The following is a 14,173-nucleotide window of genomic DNA, read 5'->3' on the forward strand; positions in this document are numbered from 1 at the left end:
AAAGACAAAACAACTGACAGAACAAAAATTGAGTAAGCGGCTGAGATTTAACCTCAATTAAGAAACTACGACAAGCCTACAATGACGTCTAGTATTAAATTTGAGAAGATAACAAATATGTCTACGTTCTTGTTTCCACAATGTTTTTTCCTCGGCCTTTTTTAAGCAAACATCCATTTCCTTAAAAGTTAAAACTCTTCCTTACACGAGAGTCTAAATTGTTACAGCTATATCTATTATTATACTTTGATATCTCCTATATATTAATCTTCTATATATTAATAAAGGAACATTTTGGCATAAAAGCTGAGGTGTCAGCATTACAGAGCTCTGTACACTATTTACTTTTTTTGTCATCAGCATTTAATAATATTTACATTTATTTACTTTTGTATTTTTCCCAAAATTAAATTCTTATATTTTCTTTCTAACTTAATTACATCCTTTAATTATATTTTCATAAAATCTTTAAAATGAATTTTAAGAACTCTTTGTTCATATGATATAATAATATAAGATTGATATTATAATAATTTACACGGGTTAAATTATAATTATTATACAAATTTTTTTATAGATATATACTACACAATCAAATTTTAGATTTTTCAGTTACTGATAAATATAATAAATTTTGTAGATAAAAATTACAGTAAAAATATTTAATAATTATTTTATACCGCACATAGTGCGGGTTATTACCTAGTATATATTAATAGAGGAACATTTTGGCAAAGCTGAGGTGTCAGCATTACAGAGCTCAGGACACTTTTTCCTTTATCTGTCATCAGCTTTTAAAAATATTTATATTTATTTACCATTGTATTTTTCCAAAAATACAATTAACACCCAAAATTAAATTTTTATATTATTATATCCTTTAATTATATTTTCATAAAATCTTTAAAATGTTTTATGAACCCTTTGTTCATATGATATAATAATATAAGATTGATATTATAATAACTCTCACGGGTTAAATTTTAATTATTATACAATTTTTTTATAGATATATACTATACAATCGAATTTTAAATATTTCAATTACCCATAAACAGAAGAGATTTTATAAATAAAAATTACAGTAAAAACATTAAATAATTATTTTATACCGCACTATGTACGGATTGTTACCTAGTATCTTATTAGAATAGTTGAATCGAGAGAAGTTAATCCAGGATTAGTATATATGTTGTAATGCTAAAAATTGGAGAATGGAGATATATATATATATATTTTTCACTGAGTGGATTATATTAAAACGGAAGAGTTCGAAAAGGTTACAAATCACAAGATAAAAGACGAGAATAAAATTACAAAGACACGATGATCTTTCTATTACCTACAACTAGAAGAGGAAAGGAATTTACCGATACATTGTTTGAACCAAAAACATTTTGTCTCGAGACTGATTGAGCTCTCGAAAAACCATAAGGACTTCCCATATACCAAAAGATGATAACGGGCTTCAATACAAATGGTCATAACAAGAGAATGGAATTTGGCTTTCTCCGAATAAGATGCATCTTTCTCTATAAGTGCTTTGTCAAGGGTCTCCCGGGATGTAACCGTAAAATAATCTAGACCCACTTGAACCTTTCAACGCCACATAGAACAAGTAATTAAGCTAAAACAAGCCTTAATTCTAAATGTTCTAAACCAAGCACAAACCAAAGCTCAATCCCCTAACTAACAAAGAGATATAGTCGAGGATGAGAAACTTAGCCCAAACAAGGGAAACTACAGCCCATACAGGGAAGCTACAGAACCTGAGCAACTGATGATACCAGATCTTAAACGGTTACAATCTGATCAGAGCAAACAGGAGACACAAGAGGAAAGCAGTAGAGAAGATGTGATACCGAGATAATGAAGATTCGAGATTGGCTTATGCAAAGATTTATCGATGAAGAAAGAGGAAAGAACCGTCGCTAGAAGAAACAGGTGCCTCCACTTCGCGTATACTCACTAGAAAAATCAGCGGTCATAACTGAGCCTAGCCAATATTCCCCTCCGTGAATCACAAACACCAGCGGCACCCCGAGCACATCAGCAACCAACAGATCCTAAGAAACATGAACCAACAATCTCGCTAGATCTGAACCTCCACATCTACAGAACTACTCACCAAAAAACTCCACGCTTTAACAACCGCATGATACAATAACAAGGACTGAAAAAATTAAGCAAGAATGTAAAAGAGGTGACCGACGCTGGCGCTATATGAGCTGCCACGCGCCGGTCAAAGTTTTAACGGAGGCTTTGAGAAGGAGAGGCGGCGAAAGAGAAATATTATGATTTTTAGAGAGAGAAATATTAGAAAGCAGAATGGAGATATATAACTAGACAATTATGTAGGATTCCTGCTAAAAACGTATGCTCTTAGCTTTTTATCCTAAAAGGTATTCCTTATGAAATCAAGTAATCTAAAGATCTTAGATTCATTGTTCACCACTCATAGTCTCATCGTAGGAGTTGCTGAGTGGACCATCTTTATATTCTCTCCTTTCATACAATTCGTATTTGGAACCTTTACTCCAACAAATCAAATTCAATGTAGAAAGGCACCAAAATATGTACATTTATTTTTGCCTTTCTGCGAACATAAAAGAACCATCATAACTTAATAAAAAGAACCGAGTTATACAACCTGACTTTACTAACAGTCTAACACAATATTATGATAGTAGTAGACTAGTAGTTTAAACTTTAAAGTGAGCTTTTGGTTTTTGTTTCCAAAAACTCATTTTATTTTATTTTAAATCAAGATTTTAATATATTGTAAATTGTTTAACACTAATATCTTTTAGATTAATTTGAATTGAGAAAGTTTAACCCAGGATTAGCATTTATGTTGTAAATGTTAAAAGTTGAAAATAACTAGAATATTGAGAGACTTTATATTTTTATGGTTCCTACTAACATATGTTTGTATATTTTTTTTTTTTATATAAAAAGTATTCGATATGAAAACCAACTCATCTAAAAAACTTAGATTGATTGTTCACGACTCACCAACACACCAAAAGGACAAAAAAAAAAAAGATAACAATACTCCATAGTCCAAAAACATAATAATTGAGAAACAAATTATAATCCACATTTTAAATAATAGTAATAAAAACTTTATCTTATTCTCTTATCATATGTGTCATAAACATTATTTTTAAATCTATCCACATCATCATTGAGAGAAGCACACATCAATTTCAACAATTATAGTGTATGAAATAAAAAAAGGGAAGTGACATTTTTGTTTATTCGTTTTCGTCTTTGCGATAATTAAAATGATTCTCTCGTTTTAAGCTGCATAGCAATGAAACACTTTGAATTCGCATTTCGGCGATATGGTCTCTAACAATAACCTCGCCGTCTGCTTTTGCCGGACCACCGCATCTATTTTCTCCACCAACACCGCTCCTACGATCCTCTCGTAACCTCCTCCACCACCGTTAGCCACGTAATCAACCAGCGCCGCCTGCACTGGTCCCAAACTAGGATTATACGCCGCCGATTCCATATACGAACCTCTGTACACTTTCCCGTCACAATCCACCAACGAGACTCCCGACGGACACAAACTATACGGCGCGTACGATCTATTCGCCGCCGCTAGTGCCGTTTGTTTCAAATCGGCGAAGGAATCGGTGGTTCCGTTACAGACCGAATTGAGATCTGAGATAACGAGACCGTTATCGTGAGGTTCGAGGAGAAGAGGGAGATCTTTCTCGAGAAGATCGTCGGGACCGAATCTGTGAGGCAAGAAGCTTCCGAGGCGTAAGAATCCGTCTGAGTCGGCGGCGGAATCGGAATCGGCGGAGTTTTTTGGATCGGTGATCAGGATTTTGATCTCAGGCGCGTCGCGGATTTCTTGAAGGAACTGGCGGCAATGACCACACGGTGCGGCGGAGACGGCGAAGTTTTTGAGGTGACGCTCGCCGTTGAGCGTGAGGTTGGTGACGAGGAACTGCTCGGCGTGGATTGAGTGGTGGAGAGGGAGCTTTGGGAATTCGACATTGACGCCTAAGAAGATCCGACCCGATGATCCGAGTCCGACGGTTGCGACGTTGAATTTTGAAATCGGAGTTCGAGCGTAGGATTCCGCTGGTTTGACTAGCGTCGGGAGGAGCTGGAGGACGGAGACGCCGAGTTGTTTCGCGGCGGATTCAGCTTCTTCGGATTGGATTACGAAGCTTGGCTTATCCATTTTGGGTTGACCCGGTTTGGATCGCGTAAATGGGTCGGGTTTTTTGTTTTGAGATAGTAGGAGAGATCCGGGAAACGGGGAGGATTATGAAATGGGAAGCTCTGTGGAACAAAACTATTTATAGAGATACAACAAAGTATGAAACTACATTACGCAATTGAATGAAGTATCTGAATTGGTTTAATTTGGTTTGGTCTCGGACTCGGTTCAATTTTGTAAATTTAATAATAATGTAAATAGCTAAGATGACGATCTATAAAAATCATATTCAGAATTGATTAAAAAAATAAAAGCAAATACAAAATGGATTTGGCATATGATTGTTGATTTGGGTTTATAATTAAATTAAATTTAAAATATATATACGACTTCGGTTTTAACTAAACCGAATGGGATACTCTTTTAGTCTTTATGCAAACTACGAAAAATGCAAGAAACATGTTATTTATTGTAACATAATGCTAAAATCGTGGTCTAGAAAGCTCATCTTGAATTGAATATACTATTTTGTGGATTAAGGAACTAACCTAGTAGTTTCGACCACGTTACGAAACTTAAAAAAAAATCTCCGGATAATATTATTTTTAAGGTTAGGAATGAATTGTAATATAGCTAAAGACAGCATAGGTTTATATAATTTTTTTGATAGAGGGAATAATAAACATTTTAATTGCGGTGTTGTTAATTTAACAATTACTAGGATATCCCGTGCTTAAAGCACGGGTCAACAATTTTAAAATAAATTATAATATAATAATAAAAAAATTTATTATTATTTTTTTAAAAGTTATTTTGTTTGAGATAATATGTAAATTTATTAGTTTATTTGAATACTAATTATTTTAGAATATTATAATATTTTATTTTTGACGTATTATTACAGTTTTATATTGTTTTTTTGTTGTATTTGCATCATTATTTTTTGAAATATAAAATAGTAATTTTAATATTATAATTATGAGTAAATAAAAATTATTAATTTATCATTTATATAAATTTAGTTTTACCGTGGAAATTAAAACACACATTTTCACATAATGAGTGGTATATCTTCATTTTAAAAAATTCAAATCACAACATATGCAGAAAAAAATATGCATTTTATTAATTATAAGTTTTATATGAAAATTTCAAACAATTTGTAAATAAAATAAAATAAAGATGATAGGAGAATCATAATTTGAAAACTTAACAAAATCTTCAAATTTAGTTATTCAAAATAATTGTATTGTATACTTGGATATAAAATCTTAGTTTTTAAAATTCTGATTGGTTTATATATTTCAAAAAAATAATAATTAGTAATTTCGTCCATAATTTATTAGAGTGAGAAAATATACTTTTAGATTTTTTTTAGATTTTTAATATTTGATCTGTGAGTGTTTTTTATTTTTAATTAATTATATTTATTTAAATTAGTTAATTAATTTTTTCTAATGGCAATTGAATGTAATTTTTTACATTTTTCAAGGTTAGTTTCATATTTGTACTTCTCAATTAATATAGTAGGATAGGATTTGATTGAGATCCAAGGAAAAATAGTTAATTACAAAAATATGTTAGTGAGATAGAAAGAAGTACACGGGACTAAAGAGAGCTTTGTATCCTTTAGCAATTATGGTTTGTTCTTATCGTTGGAACGTCGTCACGCACATTTCTCTCGATTATATTAAGATGAGAGCTCCCAAACAAAAGACAAGTCTTTGTTGATAATTATGTCTTAACCAACGGTTAAAGATTCTCCTTAGTAGAAGATACTGAGAGAACACTCTATAACCCAAACAACAATTCACTGCTTTAATTAGGGACATTTTGTGACAATTTCTCTTTAATATATATCGCTTTTTTGGTCCATATCAAAAAAAAAGAAAAAGTTGTAGCATAAACTCGACCTTACATAATAAAAACAATATATGTATATATATATCCTCGATGGCGTAATTGCATCAATCATAATCACCAACCGAAATCATTCATTGGCCTTGCGACTCAGGAAGCTTACAGCCTCGAGGCAGTAAGCTAGTAACCAGTAGCCCAACCTTCTAAACACCACCTAATGAAACCCCAAAAGAAAAAAGAGGTGAAAATATAAAAACCAAAACAATGTACATTAGTTCAAGTTTGCTTTCTTTCAACACCAAATCTAACATAAACAACGTAAAGATAATATCCATAAGAGAACGAAATGATATCACAAGCTATTTCCGAAAACTCCAATATTTTCAAGTTTCAACAACTACAAACAAATTTATAAACAGATACATTTTTTAGACCCAACCTTGTTTGTATTTGCGGAAGAGATCCTCAGTCTGTGCATTCCTAAACGCACTACACGCAATGACATAAACCCATATGAGAACAACGACAGTGATGATAAGTATGAGATTTGCTTTACGCCACTCTTTTCTAAGGTTCCCCAGTAGACCAGCTTTGCATGAGTTGCAATTGTAACAAAGCTGGCTTTGATCGTTGCTCCATAAGTAACAGTCCGCGTCTGCAGCCATGTTGGAAGGGTTTAGCCACAGTGTTGGGTTCACAAAGTTGTAGCCACACGCGGTCGGTGGTTTGCAGCAGCCGGACTGTGAAACAACAAGACGTTGAACAAAATGTTATAATTAGATATGAAAACAACAGAACTATACTGCCTTGTGTAAGAACAATAAATAGTTACTTTTCAAATTAATGAATATATGATAATCCTTCTCTGAAGATATCTTTCAATATATATGTGCTATACTATAAGCTTGGCGAGAACATGTATATATATATGATCCTGTAACATGGATTTAGGCCTATGTATTCTGAAATATTGTGCTCTAATTGCTTCAAACGCAAGTTTTACGTTTACTATTGAAAACCATAATTCACATTTCTGTAATATAAACCTAGAATTATAATATGTTTCACAGTGTAAACACAAACTCTACCATATGCGTTTGGCGTTTGTGTTTACAGAGAATAAATAATTTTTGTTTAACATGCTCTAAGGTTATGGGTTGGATAAAAAAGTATACACAAAACAAAATGCAAACAAACACAATCATGATATAAAACAATGAAACCTAAACAATTGCTTTAAGTGTAAAGTAAATAAGGAGAGGAAAAACACTTGAATCTTATCACAGAATAATCTTCATATTCCTTATGAGTAAAATTTGGTTTTCACTCGAGGAAGAGAAATTGTATAGTTCTTTCCTAGAAATCTATTTATTTCTTCCGTCTCAATTATTCAAATAAGAAAAAGAAAGTGGGACAACATGGGAGGGATATTTAATTATGTTTCATGATGGAGATAAAGACTTGTGATTTGTAATTATTGAATCAAATCATTGGTCCAATATTTAATAATGCATGTCTAGTGACTAACGATAACTCAGTCAAAACCTCATCATCTAGGCTTATTTAATTATTAGTGCTTGGTTCCAATCTTGTTACAGTGACAATGGACTAGGATGACAACTTCCTAGAAATTTAGTGACGAAATATAGTTAGGATGATATATAATACAAATTTACCGGAATTTCTGATTCGTTAAGAAGATAAGAAAAGTAGATGATCTTATTTCCCACACAACTAAGTCTTAATTTCGATAGAGTAATACCAAAATCTTATTCATATATAACAAAAACCTTCAAGACTCGACGCTACTACAAGGATATCGTGGAGCAGATGAACTTGCAAAGAACTCTTTGTCTTCCCTTTTGACTCTATCTAATTATCCTTTTAATTTACCTGTAATCTCATCTCCGAACCGAGTCGCTGAACCGGACCGGAATGTAACATTTTCCAATTAATCATAACGAAGTGGTTTGACAAAAAAAAAAAATATAACAAAAACCTAAGAATTTATAGTTCCTACTTCCTTTGGTCAGTATATTGTTCGAATAAAAAAGTTCCTATACCCTTAATTACTCCATGTTTCAAGCTTAAAAGACATAAAAGTTAATTTTAAGATTGATTTTAATAAATATAATTTGAATGGAAAAAGTTGGAAATTTTGTCAAGTTTTGAGTTGGGATATAAAAAGACTTATCCAAAGTGAATGGGATCATTGAATTTTGTGAGTGAGATAGTGACAAAGGACAAACATTATAAATAAACAGATAAAACATATTTTATCATGTACCATATTGTGGGTGCATGGGTGGGTCCTTATGATAGTGTATAATTTTGAATTCTGATTATATCTTAATCTTACTACATAATCTTTTGGACTTGGTCTCAATCAACTTCTACACCAGTCTACTAGGCATAAATATGTTTCAATAATGGTGATTGCATATGGCCTAAATTATCACAAAATGTCACTAACTACGATATGTTAAGAAAACTAATGTTTTATTTTCCACTCCAACACTAGAATACATGATATTAATTAGGTCAGAAACCATTTTTTTTTTTTAGTTTTTTCAAAGATAAGGAGATATACAAAACAAAATATAACTTAAAGCTGCAAACCAAAAAAAGAATATAGAGAATAAGAACAATGCTCTTTTGGACTTCACAAAAGATAAAGAGAAATTTTATAACTTTATGATATAAGCCACATACTTTACTTATTTTTTTCCTTTGAAAAATGGACCTTTCTTTCTATTCTTTTGCAAGAACAAGAACAAACCGTAGGTCTCACATAATCTAGAGATTTACAAAACATTCTCTTTTACTTCGTATCTTATCTCCATTAATCATCTAATACTACTTAATTAAACCCAAAATGATTCGTTGGAAAACCAATATTTAGTCTAGATTTTAACTTTAAAAAGTCGGTCACGGTACTATCTGTCAACTAATCTTTGAATATTTAGTCTAGATTTTAGCAAGAAAAGTTATTTTACAAGTTACCTATCAAGTATCAATAATGAATAATCATGTAGAGAGATGTACTAAGCTTTTATTTGACTTATGGACGTATTAAGTGCGATAATGACTTAAATATTTCGTAAATGCATCATAATTAGTATGAAAATGCATCATACCTAAAGTTGCTAAGCATGTTAAAACTGTCTTGCTTCTTGGATTCTTTTTTTTGGGTCCAAAAACACTATTATTTTTGGCCTAAAATGTTAGCCTAATGGTTTTTATAGTATCACCAACCAATTCAAATTCGGTAAAGTGCGGGAGTATATAAAATGTTTTCTGAGTTAAAGCACAAAGACAAAAAAAAAGAAGCAGTTCCACTTTTTTACTCGAAAATGTTACTTAGAGAAATTAAACTTTTTAACGTTAAAATGATAAAATAATATTAAATGAAATTTTGCATAAAGTCAAATAAATAAAAACCAAAAAACCTCTAAAATGCTACACTCCTATATGAACAAAAAAAAGACTACCAAAATGAATATGTCGCTGTTGAGTGTTGAGTCTGACTACTGTCTTAATATGATTCATTTACCCATAATCCTAACCTACTTTAATTAACCACAAGTTGCATAACAAGTAACAACTACCACAATACAGTAATACACCAACAAAAAAAATTATGGAGGGAGACAAATCAAACAAAGTAGAAGTTGAGGGGTTTCTTAAGAAAAAAAAAGAATAAAAGAAGAAAGAGAACATGCCTGGAGAGGAGTGATCTTATTAGAGGAGTAGAACTGATCGGCGGTGATGAACTCTTGGTTGAGTTTAGGACAAACGTTAGTATCAGCCAAACAAGCCCTTAGCCTCACCCAATTCTTGGAATCAACAACGTTCTCCTTCAGCCAATTCGAGAACCCTTCAACTCTATACTCTTTGTAGCCTCTACCCGGAACCTGATACGATCCATCGGGTCGGGTCACGACGAACGCAAATATCAAAACCACCAGCAAAAGCCCGATCAGTATCGCCATACAACACAAGTAAACTGCCAGCAAAGTCTCCTTGTACCTGAATTTGAAAGCTCAAAGTTTAGATCTTTAACTCACTCTGTTTTCTCTGTAAATTTCATTAAAAAAAAAAAATTGTTATTTTGATTGTTACTTGTAGGCGCCGATGAAGCCGGTGGCGGAGACGACAAGTATGAGAACGCCGAGGACGACGACGGGCCAACGGAGGAGATTAACGCACTCGTTGTCAGGCTTTGAAGCTAGCCATATACCTGACGCCGTTATTGGTATGGAACAGAGTAAAGCTAGTAAGTTCAGTATCGCCGTTAAGTTATTCGCTAACGCCATCAAAATTCTCTCTCTCTCTCTCTGACTTGTAGAAGATTCGAGCTTTTTTTTGTTTGTTTGTTTTTTTATAGAATGAAAATGAAATAATGAGAGTGAGAGGAGTGTTTGTTGTCTCTGTTTTTAGACTTATGAAGGTCGGTGGTTAGAGGTGGTGGGATGTGTGAAACCTCTGTTTACCCCTATTTACACAAAACGAGGTTCGGTCCGTTCCGGTCCGGAAAACTCAATTTCCGGTTTGATGTTGATTTAAAGGGAGTGGGTTATTATTTTATTCGATTAATTAAACATAGAAATGTTTGGTTTATGATGGAAAGTAAACTGGTAAAAAGGGATAATTTTTAGTTTCACTTTAATGCGATGTAATAAGGTGAACTCTCTGGTGGTCGGACCGGCTTTTTGGGTTTTAAGGAGTGGAATCATGTCACATGGTCTGATGGATGGACGGACACGCGGAGACACGAGATTACTTTTTTTGTTGGCTTTGAAAGCGAGTTTGTGAAACAGACGCGCGTTTGTGCGCGTTGTTACTGCTTTATATCGAAGAAGATTCTTCTATTCTGTGTAAGTAGTTGATCAACCAACGAGAACTAACCACGTGGCGTCAACGACTTTGTGTGATTGCGTTGAACGTTGTTGTTTCCGACAGAGAATGCAAAATGGAGTTTTGGAGCACGATTTGTCTTAAGCTTGATGAGGGAAATGTCGAGTAATGATCAAGATTCAAGAGGTAGGCTTTGCTTTTAATTCAGAGGATTGGTATTTGGTGCACACAAGCTGCTCGATAGAATGTGTAAACCAAAATTACTGATTAAATTTTATTATTTTCTCATCTGGTTTTTGATATGGAATAAGATGATGGGGGAAGTTGTGGGTAACATTAAGCGTCTGCGTTGCGTTACATGTTGACATCTGATACCTCAATTTACTAGCTCATTGTCTAATCATAAGATCAAAAACTCTTCTTTTTGGTATGGTGAGGGGCTCTTGAGGAATTTGATGAGCCTGCTTCAGCTTTGGTTTGGAACTTGTTAAGTGAAAGTGACGAAAGAAGAGCTTCGTTGCCCCAGCCAGATTTGGTTCTTAGAGGAGTTTTGGTGTTGGTGTTCCCATTGACATTCAGGAAGGATGGGTTCAAAAACTTCATTTTCAAGGTGATGTTCGGTAGGGATAGAGGTCAAACAAGTTTCTGAATTCTGATGGGCTCGGTTAAGGATTTCAAAGTTGTCATCAAGGCTTGTGTAGTCAAAAGAGCATGAGAGGAAAATATATTACTTTTGAATGGAACAGAGTGGTCACATATTTGTGAACTGATCATCCCAGGTGACGAACATTATTACAAAAAGTAATAATAATATACTAGATTCGGACCGCACGTACGTCCGAGATTGATTTAAAAGTTAAAGTTATTATTAGATTTGCAGTATATTATGTATGTGCAGGATCATGTTTATAAACAAATTTTTAACGAATATTATTAACATTTATCATCCTAACTCGTATTAGTATAGTATTTGATATGTTTTTATTTTCTTTTAGACAAATGAATATTTGTTTTGTTATCAGTATAAACAACTACAATAATAATAAAAGAGAAAATAGAATAATAATTTCTGGACAAAAAAATTGTCACGCCCCATAAATGTCATATATATTTTATTTCATAACCATGATTTAAATAATAATTTACCCATTTGATATTGTATATTTTAGTCCAACCGATAAAAAAAATAAGTAGAAGATTCAGATGGGATACTCGTACTTCATGTACTTTTTGTTTGAATATTTAATTTTTACAAATTAGTAGACATTATATAAATTTTATTTATATTTCTCAAAAAAATTATCTATTAAACTGGATAAAATCTGCTATAATGATCAAAACTTCCTAAACTCGATAACCTAAATTGTATAGCATGACAAACCCACATTAATAGGCTTACCTCGTATTGGTTTTGCTATTTCTTTACCCGTGAAAAACTCGTCCCCAAAAACCACAGGAGCAATATCTACATTCTTCCTGTTGAATTTGCAAAAACCCGTGGGTAACATGTATTTCAATTTAAAAAATTTATAATCTATGATATATGTCTTAAGAGATCGGGTAAAAGTGTATTTTATGTTTTGATAGTCACAAACTCTCTAAAATTTTCAAAAGTACTCAAATTTTCCATTCCAAAGTTATATATTTATCTATTACAAAGTTGCTCTTATTCAAGTTAGATTTTGAGAATATAATATGACTATTAAAAAAACGTTTTAGCCTGTTACCCAAAATTTTATATATTCATGTGTGAAAAAAGTAAAACTATTTCCGTTTAAACTTGATATTTATTCATTGATATTTATTAATGAAACTTATCCTTATGCATCAACACAGCTACGGTAATTATTTTGGTACGATAAGTTTTTTGGTTTTAGTTGGTATGATAGCTTCTTTTTGCCCAAAAAAAAGTTGCTATGATAGGTTCTATATTTATGCAATCTAATTATTTAAAATTGATAATTATCTTTCCAAAATTTTATTGTACATATTGGTTCTTATAAGTTTCGATATGAGATTTTAACAAATACTCTAAAATATGTTTTGTTTAGTTTGATTGTCGCAATTTAAATAACACATAAATAAATGAAAATTAACAAAAATGTGAATTTATAATTTAAAAATGATTTGATAAAATATATTAATAAACATTTTGATTTTTTTTTATATTGTGGATGGTTACACAAATCTACTATACAATTATGTTGATTATCAATCACTTTTTTTTTTATCAACAATTGATTATCAATCACTTAAAAAGTATATTCTTCATGATTAAAGTCCTTTGACAATACTCTTACATGTATTACCTTTGACACAATATACTGGTATCTTCATGTATCTGTAATAAAATGAAATTTAAAATATCAAATCTTAATTAAAGATATAATTTCATAAACATAAACAAAACAATGAGTTGTTGATTGGCGAGGATTCATCAACCATGATGTAAATGGGAACCCTCTTCAAGGATGAAAAATATTAGAATACTAAAAACATAATAAAAAACTAATAAGAGTAGTTCAAAATAGAAAATAAATGGTCACATATATTTTTTTGAGTTAAACATGAATTTTTGAACCCTGTAAAAATACAGTTAAACATAAAAAAGTTTCATAGTATTTAAAAAATAATTTTACAAAATAGAAAAGAAGTATGCATACTAAATACTTTTAAATTCAAACCACTGTTTATAAGTGATGATCTCTTTATTATTTCACCCGATAAAACAACCTTCAATATATCTTACATCATGATTAGGATCTACCATCGTTGGTAGCCATTTTAATATACAAAATTAGAGATTTCAAGTAGGATCGGGTACACTAAACTTTGGCTCTGATTGGTACAAGACTTTTAAGACTTTAAAAAAAAACTAAAGTTTTGACAGCCATTTATTTGCCAATCATACTTTTTTGACTTTAATTTTTTTAAAGCTTTGTAAGTCACTTGTTTTTTTTTCTTCCTTGTTTTCTCAAAATTTTTAAAGCGTCAAAAACAGGCTTTAAAATTAAAAAAATATAAAACTTTATTTTTTTTCCCCATTATATTTAAAAGCTCTCCAAAAGTTTATATATAAATTTTACATAAATTATTTTTACACGTTAATTATTCTTTTTTTTCTCCTTCTTTTAAGATCCATTTTAATAATTATTATTTTTATTTTCATTATCATCATTTTAATATACTTTAATAATAAAAGTAACAGCTTCAGTTTTAAAATTATTTGTTACCAATCAAATTTTAAGAGTTAAAGTTTCTACAGTCAAA

General features: G+C 31.5%; 2 protein-coding genes and 1 long non-coding RNA gene across 4 annotated transcripts; 1 reads left to right on the forward strand and 2 right to left on the reverse strand.

Moving 5' to 3' along the window:
* On the reverse strand, positions 3,110–4,398 carry LOC104747894 (cytidine deaminase 1). Its single transcript, XM_010469606.2, has one exon. The coding sequence runs from the start codon at positions 4,205–4,207 to the stop codon at positions 3,302–3,304; it is 906 nt and encodes a 301-aa protein (XP_010467908.1). The 5' UTR covers positions 4,208–4,398; the 3' UTR covers positions 3,110–3,301.
* LOC104747896 (tetraspanin-2-like) lies at positions 5,981–10,533 on the reverse strand. 2 transcript variants are annotated; one of them, XM_010469607.1, is made up of 4 exons: positions 10,169–10,533; positions 9,769–10,075; positions 6,486–6,786; positions 5,981–6,260 (listed from the first exon to the last, which is right to left on the reverse strand). In XM_010469607.1, the coding sequence occupies exons 1-4, from the start codon at positions 10,360–10,362 to the stop codon at positions 6,250–6,252; spliced, it is 813 nt and encodes a 270-aa protein (XP_010467909.1). In that variant the 5' UTR covers positions 10,363–10,533; the 3' UTR covers positions 5,981–6,249. The 2 variants fall into 2 exon arrangements, with proteins under 2 accessions (XP_010467909.1, XP_010467910.1); XM_010469608.1 differs by lacking the exon at positions 5,981–6,260 and having other exon boundaries at positions 6,295–6,786.
* LOC104747895 lies at positions 10,679–11,809 on the forward strand. The gene is made up of 3 exons (XR_761264.2): positions 10,679–10,923; positions 11,009–11,089; positions 11,215–11,809. It is a non-coding gene; the product is annotated as an uncharacterized LOC104747895 (long non-coding RNA).

This window comes from Camelina sativa, chromosome 15 (genome assembly GCF_000633955.1).
Source record: "Camelina sativa cultivar DH55 chromosome 15, Cs, whole genome shotgun sequence".
NCBI lineage: Eukaryota > Viridiplantae > Streptophyta > Magnoliopsida > Brassicales > Brassicaceae > Camelina > Camelina sativa.

Bases quoted from the DNA above. Each gene is read 5' to 3' on its own strand.
- LOC104747894 (XM_010469606.2), bottom strand. From the start codon at position 4,207: ATGGATAAGCCAAGCTTCGTAATCCAATCCGAAGAAGCTGAATCCGCC.
- LOC104747896 (XM_010469607.1), bottom strand. From the start codon at position 10,362: ATGGCGTTAGCGAATAACTTAACGGCGATACTGAACTTACTAGCTTTA. The intron at 10,076-10,168 runs GTAACAATCAAA...TTTCAAATTCAG, and splicing joins GGCTTCATCGGCGCCTACAA to GTACAAGGAGACTTTGCTGG. The intron at 6,787-9,768 runs GCATGTTCTCTT...GTTGTTTCACAG, and splicing joins ATAAGATCACTCCTCTCCAG to TCCGGCTGCTGCAAACCACC.